The 12,238-nt window shown below is 49.5% G+C and overlaps 1 protein-coding gene across 3 annotated transcripts in view; it reads right to left on the bottom strand.

Annotated features, from left to right (window-relative positions):
* Nucleotides 1-12,238, bottom strand: part of ARHGEF5 (Rho guanine nucleotide exchange factor 5) — a 47,926-nt gene that overhangs the window by 1,982 nt on the left and 33,706 nt on the right. For all 3 annotated transcript variants that reach the window (XM_065570684.1, XM_008165430.4, XM_065570692.1), the window contains 9 exons: nucleotides 11,388-11,548; nucleotides 10,083-10,235; nucleotides 7,710-7,839; nucleotides 5,734-5,808; nucleotides 2,818-2,907; nucleotides 2,172-2,326; nucleotides 1,227-1,388; nucleotides 578-648; nucleotides 9-113 (listed from right to left, as the gene is read on the bottom strand). In XM_065570684.1, coding sequence (XP_065426756.1) covers nucleotides 9-113; nucleotides 578-648; nucleotides 1,227-1,388; nucleotides 2,172-2,326; nucleotides 2,818-2,907; nucleotides 5,734-5,808; nucleotides 7,710-7,839; nucleotides 10,083-10,235; nucleotides 11,388-11,548 — 1,102 coding nt within the window. The remainder of the gene's footprint in view (nucleotides 1-8; nucleotides 114-577; nucleotides 649-1,226; nucleotides 1,389-2,171; nucleotides 2,327-2,817; nucleotides 2,908-5,733; nucleotides 5,809-7,709; nucleotides 7,840-10,082; nucleotides 10,236-11,387; nucleotides 11,549-12,238) is intronic.

Here is a 12,238-nt window from a genome sequence, read left to right as displayed (position 1 = left end):
CCACTCACCGTCGTTGCTGTTCTGCATGACCATGATGATATCTGCTTTCTCCAGAGCCAGCTCGTCATTCTCCCGAGCTTTGTATGTCCGTATGCACTGAACCTGAGGTGAGTCTGAGAGAGAGAGAGAGAGAGAGAGAGGGGTGAAGAGCGTGAGCAGGCTGGAGGAGTGAGAGGGATTGCAAGTGTTGGGTACCGCATTCTCCCCAAGGAAGGAAGAACATGAGGGTTGGGCACAACACCTGAGGGATGAGGGAGACACCTTTAGGGTGAGGCCCAGCATCTGAAAAGTGGGGAGATGGAAGAGCACTCGTGTTAGGGGTGACACCTGTGATGAGTGTCTAAAGCTGTGGAGGGGATGGGGAAGATAGAGACGGAGGGGCATCGTCTGGAGATGAGGGGGGGCGGAAACGAGTCAAGTTTGACATTTGTAAAATAAGTAAAGGGGAGGGTGAATGTTCCTCTTCAGATTCACTCCTACGTCCATGTTACCCTTATATCTTCCTCCTCACTGGGACACAACTCTGTCCCCTAGGCAAGTCCTCCCACCCAGGCCTGCAGCGCCTGAGCAGTCTCACCAGGGTTTTCTAAGAGATCCGGTTCTCCTCGTGGTGGCGCCAGAGCGGAGATCCACCGCAGCTTCTCACTGCTGGAAAATACCAAAATACAGATGCTGGAGAGATAAGAGTGGAGGAGCCAGGGATATTGAGGGTGGGGGCGGTGTTTGTGTAGGGAGGGATTGGAGAAAAGAAGTGCCTGCCACCACCTCTTGGGGAAGTGAAAGAGAATGCTAAATGGGGAAAGTGAAGGATTAGTGAGAATTTGGGGCTAAATGAAGGAGGGAAGAGAAAGGGGTTGAAAAAATGATTTCCCCCATTTTGGGGGTTGATACCCCAGATACGGTGTTAGGAGCTTGAGATATCTGCCTGGGTAGTTGTTCAATGGGGTAACTGAGAAGAGGGTATGGAACAGGACAAGGGTACAGGACGGGGCGGAGAAAGATGACTCAGTGGATGGGATTAAGGGGTCAAGATGACAGCGCGTTGGGATAATTGGAAAGTGTGGTGGGAGGCTTGCAACTTCATTGTAAGAGAGTGTCCTCTAGGTCTCAGAAGCAGCAGGGGATGTTGGGCATTTAGGCAGCTGAGAGAGGTATAGGGTTTTGGCAGCTGCAACCATATGTATAAGTGGTGTTAGGATTCAGTGGGAATAATCTCTGGCTCTTACTGTGTCTCTGTACGAAAGAGGAATTGCACGCTTTTCCCTTGGTTGTTCTTAAGGAGAAAAAGGCGGAAAAGGTTTTTGTTTGTCCCGTGCAGCTTCATCTCACACTTCTCCCCACGTACATCTGAAAATGCAGCATGATCAAACACGACAAAGCGCCCACCCCTAAAGGGAAAGAGAGGGGGAATTAGAAAAACTGTGTTAGGTTTAGAAGTCACGTACACAGGATAAAACATTGGGGTTTGGGCTCTTTCTTGCTGCTTTGATAGGTCAAGAAGGTTTAAAAGGGGTGTGTGTGGGGGGGGGGGAGGGGGAGTTCCACCTTAAACATAAAAAGTCTCATCTTCTCTGCCTTTGTTAGAGGTCTTCTTGGAGGACCAGAGAATTGGAACAGGATTTTACTTGTCCCTCAATGGAAGGGACAGGATTGTTTGAATCTGTCTGACCATTTTTCTCACAAGTGTTCATCAGACGCTGGTTAAATATTTTACAACTTAAAAAAAAAAGAGTCTGGACTAAAGAATCCCTTTCCCTCAACTACTCAGGTTTCAGGTTCTTGTCATGCCATATTCCCACTGGTTCTCCGGTCATCCATACAGTCCTTAAGCTAAAACAGGCTGGGAGAGAAATGCGTTAGCCTTGAACAAAACTAGACTGAACTAAGTTATGCTGTGAAGTATAAAGGGGGTTAGGTGCAAAGGGGAGGAAGATATGTAGAACGACATAAGAATGCTATAATTAAGAGTTTGGAAGTGAAGGTACTGCATGATGAAGCTTGCAGGCTGTTCATGAGATGTGAGAGTGCTAAACTGAGCAGTCTAGCCAATAAAGGTTGCCATCTGCTGGCTGGAATCTGAGGGGGAAGGGATGCTGCCTCACCAACATCCCCACCCCTTTCTGGACCCGCAATTATAGAGGTCAGTGAGAGGTGCAGTCTGGGAGACTCACTCCCTGGGCCGGGACAGGAGCAGGCAGTCATTGAAGAGGTGCAGGTAGATGTGGCGGGTGGTGAGTTTCCACTTGGGGCTCAGAGTGTTGTCGTCCAAAGTCATCAGCTCACCACACTTCACCAGCCGCCTAGACTGCGAGACCAGTGGGAATATCTGTGAGACAGGGAAGAATGCCATGATCAGATACCCATGGAAGTTGGTGCATTAGGGCTGGAACCCCTTCTTGAAGGCATAAGGTGAGGTTGCTCTCATAGCCCCTGTTGTAGGTGGGCAAGTTGTGACCTGAATCCGCTGCTTCCAACCCCAGGATGAGGTAGATGAATTGGGTAGATTCAAAACTTGTCATCCCTGGCATAATGCAGGGGAGTAGACACCAGAATCAGCTCTCGCTCCCATCCTTGTACAGGGGTGAGGTGCTGGGATAAGAGGGGTCAAGTTACTGAGCAACCCAAGGGGAGTGTCTCACCTTGTACTGCAACTCTATTTTCTGTGAGCTCTGTATTAGTTCACCAGTGCTCCTCGGGTATTGGAAAATACAGGGTGGGGTGGGAGACGACAGACTGAGTGTGCAGTGATGAGTTAGTGGTGTTGGGTCTGGGTAGTAGGTAGGACTAAAGTAGAAATCGGAGCGGGTGGGTTCTTACCTTGCACTCAAAATCAATCTTTTGTCTTAGGTAGATCAATTCCTCAGTGCTCTTCATGCGCTGGACATTTTCGTTGCAGTCCTTTATGAGCTGCAGAGGGGAAGGAGGAAGAGGTTGTTGGGAGCGGATAGAATAGATATAGATGGCACAACCCTCAGGGTTCTTTCTCCCAGAACCTCATTTTCCAAAGAGCGGATGGATGCTGTGCTTTCTCGGCCAAACAGTTTTACTCACTGTGGAGGTTTAGTCCCTGATATTGAGTTCCGCTCTGAGTGAGGAGTGCTGTTGTCATGTCTCAGTTACTGCAACCTCCTTATGTCTGGTTTTGACAAATCCAGTCTTGTCCTGCTCCGAGCTGTTAAGGATGTTGCTGCAAAGAGCACTCTCCTCGCCTGTTGCTTTGACCATGACACCCCTCACTCTGCCTTGCTGTACTGGCTCTCCCTTCTGTAGCACATCAGACCTAAGGTACTTGTCTTCTACATTAAAAGCCTTTCACAGCCTCTCCCCACCCTAGCTAGCATCATGATACTACCTATCATTCAGTATCAAAGGGTCAACTCCTGCCTCCGATTGGCTGTCCACCTCCACTACCCACTTGTTAAATTTTCAAACAAACACCTTTAGGCTTGGGTGGCACTCCTGTAAACATTTGCAGAACTAGTTCATTATCCACCTTCAAGTCCCTCCTTTGCTGGTGATGTCTACAAGAAACTCAACAATGGTTAGGCTGCTGGTATATTAAGATCACAGCCTAGCATGCTATTGTTTCCTTGTGCTCCCATCTGTTGTCTCTTGTCTTATACTTCGTTCCAGCCCCAGATAGCTTACAGTATGTCTTTGTCCTGTGTTTGCACAGCACCTGGCCCAAAGGGCTACTGGGTGCTACAATAATACCAGGATCTATGGAGAGCAATAGATGCACCAAAATACTGTTGCCTGTTGGGAATTGGGGCAAGTCACTGGTCATTTGGGAGCAATACTTACTACAGGCAGTATCTCAAGCATACAGGAAGCTGGGGGGTTATTAGATAATACTTAACCACAAACTCCACCTTTGCATGGTCCTGACCCACCTCCTGCTCCACTAAATCTGTTTCCTATCCACACACGAGAAGGATGTTCTTTAGCCTTAAATATAGAGCTGTCTAATGTGGTTGAAACCCAGCAGCTGCTAATAGTGCATGGCAAGGTGGATTTACAGAAGAAGGGAACAACATTCTAATGGGCAGAACTAGCTCAAGTACAATCTAGGACCCACTTTGCTGCAAGGTGTAGGATTCAGTGTGTGACATTCTTGCCCCCACCCAACGGTCCCAAATTCCTATGCTCTATAGCTGCTCTTCTGTGGGAGACTCAGTTCTATGAGACTTGAGCAGGGGTGAGATTGGATAGGAGAGCGTGCACACCATGTCCAAAAAACAATCTGAGCAATTGTAGGGGTGGAGAATACCTGCAACGAGGGGGTGGCATCACGATTCCTCAAGGAACTCAAATTATTGCCCTGTTTATCTTAGTGCATAGTGACCAACCAAGAATGGCATCCCATTGTGCCAGGCACGGTACCAACACAAAGTAGTAGACAGTCCTGCCCCGAGAGCATCAGTCTAAATAGACACAGGTTAGGGGAAAGGGATACAGCATACGGATTGATGATTGTGCAAGTGGTATGTGAGTGTCATGATATGTGGGGGAGGAGAGGGGGCGCGGTGGGACAGATATGGCAGTTTCTTGCAATATCCTTGAAAAACCTTATTGAATGAAGTAGCTTTGGAGTTTGTTGCATTAAAGATGCAAAGTTTATGTATTATTGTAGAATTGTACGTAAGTTTTCTAGGGGGGAGATGTGACCCCCATAAACCCTGAGAAGTGTTATAAGCTTCAAAACTTTAAACAATGTGCCAGACAGGAAGGAACCTTTGGGACAAACAAAGTTGAGTGGGTTTTCTAGGAAATACCTGGGAGGAGGTAAATGCAAATTCCCACCTCTGGACCCAACCTTCTGCCATGAGGAGAAACGCATTGTCTGCTGGTTACCTATTCTTGGAATAGGCAGATCAAAGCTCCAAGCTGCAAAAAGGAGGGACTTTTGGTTCAGAACAAGCTCCCCCATGAATTTAACAGTTATTAACTGGTAACCACAGGAAGACCCCTTGGTGGGGTTTGAAGGACTGATCAGCCCCAGTTGGAGTTGGCGGGGGGAAGTGGCGGGGGGAAGCTCTGGTAAGCTTTTTACAATGCGGGTATGTTCCTTTAGTGTTTTTAACGTTTTCTCTGTAATGCTTTCACCTTAAGAAATGTGCTTGTTTAGAAAGGACTGTGTGGTAGCTTGTAACTGTGGGCAATTAGGCTGTTTATAGCCTCTGAAGAGAAAGCAAAGCAGGCCTGCTGAGGCAGTCTGACTTGCAGGGGAACTCATTACAGGCAGGGAACTGTGCAGCCCAGCAAAACCATGGTCAGGAGGGAGTGAGCCGTGGGTCTCTACTTGAGAGATCTGATGGCTGGGGAGCTGGAAGCCTGAGAGTGGGTGCCCTGCTGGAACCACAAGGGGAAAATACAGGTGCAATTGCCCTGAACTGTGATGGAGGTTTCTGTTTAAACCCATTGAGCTAAATGAAAGACAAAGGGAATGAACAGCCAATCAGCACACGAGAGAATGCCTAGAGTGAAAACTAAAGAAAGTAGTGTGACATCATCGTGCCCAACAGCCCCTGCTCTTGCCCTTGGCTCCCTGCTTACACTTCAAGAGCATGTGGCACTAGCACATGAGAAGTAAGATCATGTGAGCATTTCAGTCTGTTCCTGATGGAAGTCCCATGCTGTGGGAGTCCCTGCAGCTGTTTGGTTCACTGCCTAAAGCAGCACTGGCAGGTTGGCAATAACACTGCTAGTGGAGAATGGGCTGGTGCTCCTTACCTTCTCCAGTGCATCATAAGCCTGTGTGGCCTGCACTTCTTCATCCGACTCGGGCGGGGTTCTCTTCAATATATTCTGCAGAACAACCGCAAAAAGTGTCTCAGAACGGAGGCTGAGAGAATGGACCCCCAAGGACAAAAGAGATGGGCAGGTGGATATGGGGGGGGGGCAGGTGTAGGGAGACAACAGGATGAGCAGTGGCAAGGGAGAAATGGGCAGAGGGCCAGGACAGGAGGTGAGCGTGAGGGAATCAGGATAACCAGCGAGCACAGGAATCTGCATGCAGCTCCTGTCTTTGCAAGTGTACTACTAGACTCGAATATCACATGCAATAACTTCTGTAGGGGGGAAATGAACACTAGTCATGGCACAAAACAGCCTAGGTACAATAACATGGTTCTTATTTGTTCAATACTTCTTTCTGTCTGTCCAACAGTAAGGCACATTGAGCACATTACATTGGCTCCTGTTTGCTTCCAAGTGCAGTTCAAGGTATTTTTAAAGCTTTTGGGGAAGGGGAGGGATAGCTCAGTGGTTTGAGCATTGGCCTGCTAAACCCAGGGTTGTGTGTTCAATCCTTGAGGGGGCCATTTAGTAGGGTTACCATACGTCCTCTTTTTCCCGGACATGTCCGGCTTTTCGGCAGTCAAACCCCCGTTCGGGGGGAATTGCCAAAAAGCCGAACATGTCCGGGAAAATGGCGGCTCTGTTTAAGAGCCGGGCTGCCTGAACGCTACCGGCTTCGGGCAGCCCCATGCCTCCAGACCCTGCGCCGCCGGAGCCCGGGAGGGGAAGTGCCCGGCTGGGGGCGCAGGGTCTGGAGGCACAGGGGCTGCCCGAAGCCGGTAGCGCTCGGGCAGCCCGGCTCTTAAACAGAGCCGAAGAGTCGGGGAGGAGCAGAGCCGCGGGGGCTGGAGCCTCCAGCCACAGGGGCTCTGTGTAACTGACACAGTGTCAGTTACACAGAGCCCCAGCCGCTGGAGGCTCTGTTTAAGAACCGGGCTCCCCGAGAGCTACCGGCTTCGGGCAGCCTCCTTGCCTCCGGACCCTGCGCCCCCAGCTGGGCACTTCCCCTCCTGGGCTGCGGTGGTGCAGGGTCCGGAGGCACGGGGGCTGCCCAAAGCCGGTAGCGCTGGGGCAGCCCGGCTCTTAAACAGAGCCGAAGAGGAGCAGAGCCTCCAGCTGCGGGGGCTCTGCTCCTCTTCGGCTCTGTGTAACTTATACAGTGTAAGTTACGCAGAGCCGCTGGAGCCCCGGAGGGGAAGTGCCCGGCTGGGGGCACAGGGTCCGGAGGCATAGGGGCTGCCCAAAGCCCGAGCGCTACCGGCTTCACGGTTTGCTGGGCAGCCTCCAGACCCTGCTGGGCGCTTCCCCTCCCAGGCTCCAGCTGCGCTGGGGAAGTGCCGGCTGGGGGCGCAGGGTCTGGGGGCTGCCCGGGAAACCGTGATGCTGGTAGCACTAGGGCAGCCCTTTCCCCCTGGCTGGGAGTGGGAGGGAGGAGGGGGCGGAGTTAGGGCGGGGCTAGGGGTGGGGAAATGGGCAGGGCCATGGCCCGTGGAGGGTCCTCTTTTTTTATTTATGAGATATAGTAACCCTACATTTAGGGATCTGGGGCAAAAATCTGTCTGGGGATTGGTCCTGCTTTGAGCAGGGGGTTGGACTAGATGACCTCCTGAGGTCCCTTCCAACCCTGATATTCTATGATTAAAAACTCCTAAACTCTAGAAGGGGAGCCTGTAAGCATTTATAACATAGCCAGCGTTGGTGTCAGAGCAACTATCAAAGATTATCACAACCATGCTATGCAGGCCATTGAACAGGCAAACTTCTCTCCAGTTCCCCTCAGCTCCTGTTTCTTTCCCTGTCCAAGGCCGGACAGGATTCCTGTGCAGTGACCCGTGTCTGAGTGTGCCGTGAGGGAGGAGTTAATAATATGGGCTGGGGACTGTGGGACCTCCGACCACTTCGCTGTTTACCTGTAGGAGGAGTTTGAGTCGGGTGATGCGTTGGAAGGGGAGAATGAGGAAGGATTTGAGGGAGAGGCGCTGGCACACACTGGCACTTTCCAGTTTCTCCAGGACTTGCTGGAACTTTGCATTTCTGTGCCTTCCAGAGAGAGAGAGAGAGAAATCTAGGAGTTGTACAGAATAACAAAGTGATGGTGCCTTCTACAAGGGGAGGGGCAGGATCACAGTCTGATACGACCAAGCAGCAGAGCCCCCATTACCTTGGAACTGGCTCTTTCCCTGGGGGAGAAACAATCTGTCTCTCTCAATGGAGTTAAACCCTTCTGCTGGGGAAGAGGTAGATTACAGGCTGGCCCTTTGGGAACTGGGTGTCTCAGCAGGGTAGCAGTGAGAAAGTAATATTGAGGTGGCATCATAGGGACCTACTTCCTTCCTCAGATGAACGGTCATACTGGGTCAGACCAGTGGTCCAACAGGCCCGGTATCCTGTCTCTGACAGTGGCCCGTACAAGAGCTGTAGGGGGTGTGTACAGAATAGGGCAGCTGGAGTGATCCACCCCATCTTCCCCTCCTGGCTTCTGGCAGTCAGAGGTTTAGGTAACTCCATGCTTGGAGCAACATCCCTGACCAGCTTGGCTAATACCACTTGATGGATCTGTCCTCTATGAACTTTTCTAATTCTTTTTTAAACCCAGTTATTCTTTTGGCTCCCACAACATGCCATGGCAATGAGTTCCACAGGTTAGCTGTGTGTGGTGTGGAAAAGTACTTTCTCTTGTTTGTATTAAATTTGCTGACCATTAATTTCATCAGCTGATCCCCAGCTGTTATATTGTGGAAAAGGGTAAATAACATTTCCCACACCATTCATGATTTTACAGACTTGTATCATATCCCCCTTATGCTTCTCTTTTCTAAGCTGATCAGCCCTAATCCTTTTAGTCTCTCTTTGTATGGAAGCTGTTCCATACCCTTAATAATCTTTGTTGTCCTTCTCTGAACCTTTTTCACTTCCACTATATCCTTTTTGAGATGGGGTGACCAGAACTGAACTCATTATTGAAGGTGTGGGCGCACCATAGATGTATATAGTGGCATTATGAGATTCTGTCTTGTTTTCTCTTCCTTTCTTAATAGTTCCTAACATTGTCAGCCTTTTTGACTGCTGCTGAACATTGAGCTGAAGTTTTCAGAGAGCTATCCATGGTGAGTCCAAAATCGATCTTGAGTGGTAATAGCAAATTTAGAACCCATCATTATATATGTGTAGTTGGGATAATATGTTCCGTTGTGAATTACTTTGCACTTGTCAATGTTGAATGTCATCTGCCATTTTGTTGCCCAGTCACCCACTTTGGGGAGCTCCCTTGGAAACTCTTCCCAGTGAGCTTTGGACTTAACTATCTTGAATAATTTTGTATCATCTGCAAACTTTACCACTTCCCTGTTCACTCCCTTTTCCAGTGGGCAAGAGAAGCTGTTCCCTGGTGAGCCAGAGCCCTTTGGAACAGGGAGACTCCTTCCCTACGGAGGGAATAGCCACATTCCAATTTCCCCCTCAATGGGTTAGGGCACTTCCCTAGAGGCAGAGGCAATGCCTGTGTGCTCCTCCTCCCTCCTTTCCCTAGAGCACAGGCAGCATCCTGGAGGCCCTCTCTGTTTGGAATTGAGACTTCCCTGGTGGGTGGAAGGGAGGGATCAGTACCAAGGCAGCCTCCCTCAGTATTAGGTGGCAGTGAGAGGGAGTACAAGGGGTGGCCCTGTTAGGTGGTGCCCTTCCCTAGGAGATGAAGGGAGGCAGTACGTGTGCAGCTTCCGTGAGGACTGGGTTCTTGTATGGACATAGCAGTGGGAGAGTTGTTACTGAGGCAGCCTCATTCCGCGTTGGGGTCCCTCCCAATAAAGGGTCATTATCGAAGTGACCTACAGCTCTGATTTGTTCTCTCCTGCAGGGGGTGTGTGGCACTGGGGGCATTAGTTGCTCCACTCTACCCTCCACAGCCAATCTGAACTGAATCCTCCAGCCAGTCGTATCTGCCTCCTCCAGTAGGATGGGGTGGCACGAACCTGCAATTACTTGTTTCTGCCTTCTCCAACAAGGGGCTCTGATACTTGGTAGAATCAAATGCTGATTAGTCTTTCCCTTCCCATGGCTGTTAAACCAGAGGAGCCTGGAGCTTCCCAGCCCTGCCCTCCCAATGGATGGTTTCTGTAACACTGATGAAAGCCTCCGACCGCTCTCATACACCCACGCTTGTAGACGGGGCATGACTACCTGGGGGCAACCCGCAACTGCTTAGCTCTATCCTGGCTGATAAAGGGCACTTATGAGGTGCGGCAAGGAGAGCAGAGGGTGAGACGGGAACAAAGCAGCGTTCTTACATTAGCCTCTGGAAAATCTGCTCTTGGTAGGTCTGATTTGTCACGTATGGTAGATACACCTTGCGGAATGCAGGGGCATGTCTCAGAGCCACGTCACACACGTTAAAGTTGAACATGTTCTCCTCAAACTTCTCCTCCAGCTCGAAGAGGAAACTGTAATGCCCCATATGTCGACATGAAAGGAGAGAAACACTGTTACTAATGTGCTGTGGTTACTGTTATTATTTATTATTTGCATTACCATAGCACCTAGGAACCACAGTCATAGGCTGGGACCCCACGGTGCTCAACGTTGTACAAACACAGAACAAAAAGATGGTGCCTACCTCAAGGAGCTAAAACTCTGACTATAAGACAAGAGACAGCAGATGGATACAGACAGACTGGAGAGTACAAGCAAAGTGAAAAGGTCCTTTTGTCTCTCTCAGTCACCAGTCTCCTTCCCTTGCTGTGCTACGTGTAAGGCCCACATACTAATCTCAAGGTTCCTCTCCACTTTTGGGGGACAGCAGAGGTTTGGTGGTGGTGGTTTGGTTTCCAGTGTGAAAGAAAGCTGAGGAATACCAAAATACATCATCATTAAGGCAAAAGGGATTTCAGCTGCTGTGAAGACCAGTTTACTGCTGCTTAAGGCACAGTCACAAGGATCTGAGAGTTTAAAACAAAAACAACCCAGCCCTGTAGTGGAAATGGAAAAAGTGGTAGAGAACCAAAGGACATGCAATCAGTCAAGCCTTACAGGAGAAAAATAAAGGCTCTGAGATACAGAATGTACACCAACCAAAACGTCTGGCATGTGGTGGCACTGGTTCTGGTTCAGGCTTATGGCTGGTGCTGGATTGAGATCTGCCAGATAGTGTCTCTAGTTTTCTTAAATTGGGTCAGGTGGATGATGGGTTCTGGGTTATGTCTGCTTGGTGCTAGATTTGGGCCAAAGTCTCCTTCCTGGTAATTCTCGTTTGGTTCAGGCCATGTTTGGTGGGGCCTGTGGTCTTGTTGGTGGCATTTTAGATTCTTTGTTCTCCTGCTATTTTCTGTTTGTACAAATGTGCCACCATTTCTAAATGCACCACACTGAATGAACAAGACTACCTGACTCACACTCTCTCACCCAAAGAACAAAAGAGGTTTGTTCCAGGGTAGGGTAGATGTTCCTCTGAAGAAGGGATGCGTGTCCCAGGACTGAATGGACACATGAAGTAGGGGTGAAAGGGCTATTGACTGGTCTGATCTTTGTTTTCCATCCTTGGGCTGTATCTGCACTTCAGACGCTGGTGGTCTCTGAAGTGAAGAACCTGGACTCACCTGGCACTGACATCACGCACTTCCTGCAGGCGGGAGAAAAGCCACTTGCGCTCCTGCTTGGTGAGGAGTGCCTGGAGTTCTGATGAGCCCTGGAAGTGATCCACTGCCACATTTAAACTGCGCAAGTATGAGGCCTCTGACAGGATCAACTCGAACTTGGCCTGTAGAGGAAGGGACATAGCATCAGCATAGCAGGCATGTCTGTGAGGGATGTAAACGAGGTGGCACTGAAGGACAATGAAGGGGCAAAGGCCAGGAACCTTCCTGGCTTCCAGTGTAGGTGGTGTGTAGCTGCTGCTTCCTAATGGGAAAAAAAGCCAAGCTCTCTCTTGGTAGTATAAAGAGATGGTGCTTTAATGATGGTGAGAGGCCCGGGGCTAGGCAGGCTGGCAGAGATAGATGGGGACATCAGTCTATTCCAGTGGTTCTCAAACTTCTCTATCGGTGACTCCTTTCACACAGCAAGCTGCTGAGTGTGATCCCCCTTATAAATTAAAAACACTTTTAAAAAATATTTGACACTATTATAAATGCTGGAGGTGAAGCGGGGGTTGGTGGTGGAGGCTGACAGCTGGTGACCCCCCCTATGCAATAATCTCATGACGCCTCCTGAGAGGTCACAACCCCCAGTTTGAGAACCCCATGTCTATTCTTTCTTCATCTATCCATTTGTTGGAATGGAAGGACAAGCTTATGGTGCGATTTGAAGCTATTCATCAACTTTGACTTGGAACTGTAGTATCTATTCTCCCCCCCCCTTTTTTTTTTTTTTTTTTTTTACAGAAATAATCACAACACCTCTGTGTCCTATTCTTTCTCCAGAGATTCATCCTTCCTGGACTTCTCTTTAT

The sequence above is a fragment of the Chrysemys picta genome, chromosome 1, assembly GCF_011386835.1.
Source record: "Chrysemys picta bellii isolate R12L10 chromosome 1, ASM1138683v2, whole genome shotgun sequence".
In the NCBI taxonomy this organism is placed as follows: domain Eukaryota; kingdom Metazoa; phylum Chordata; order Testudines; family Emydidae; genus Chrysemys; species Chrysemys picta.
This window is presented reverse-complemented; position numbering and strand designations above follow the sequence as displayed.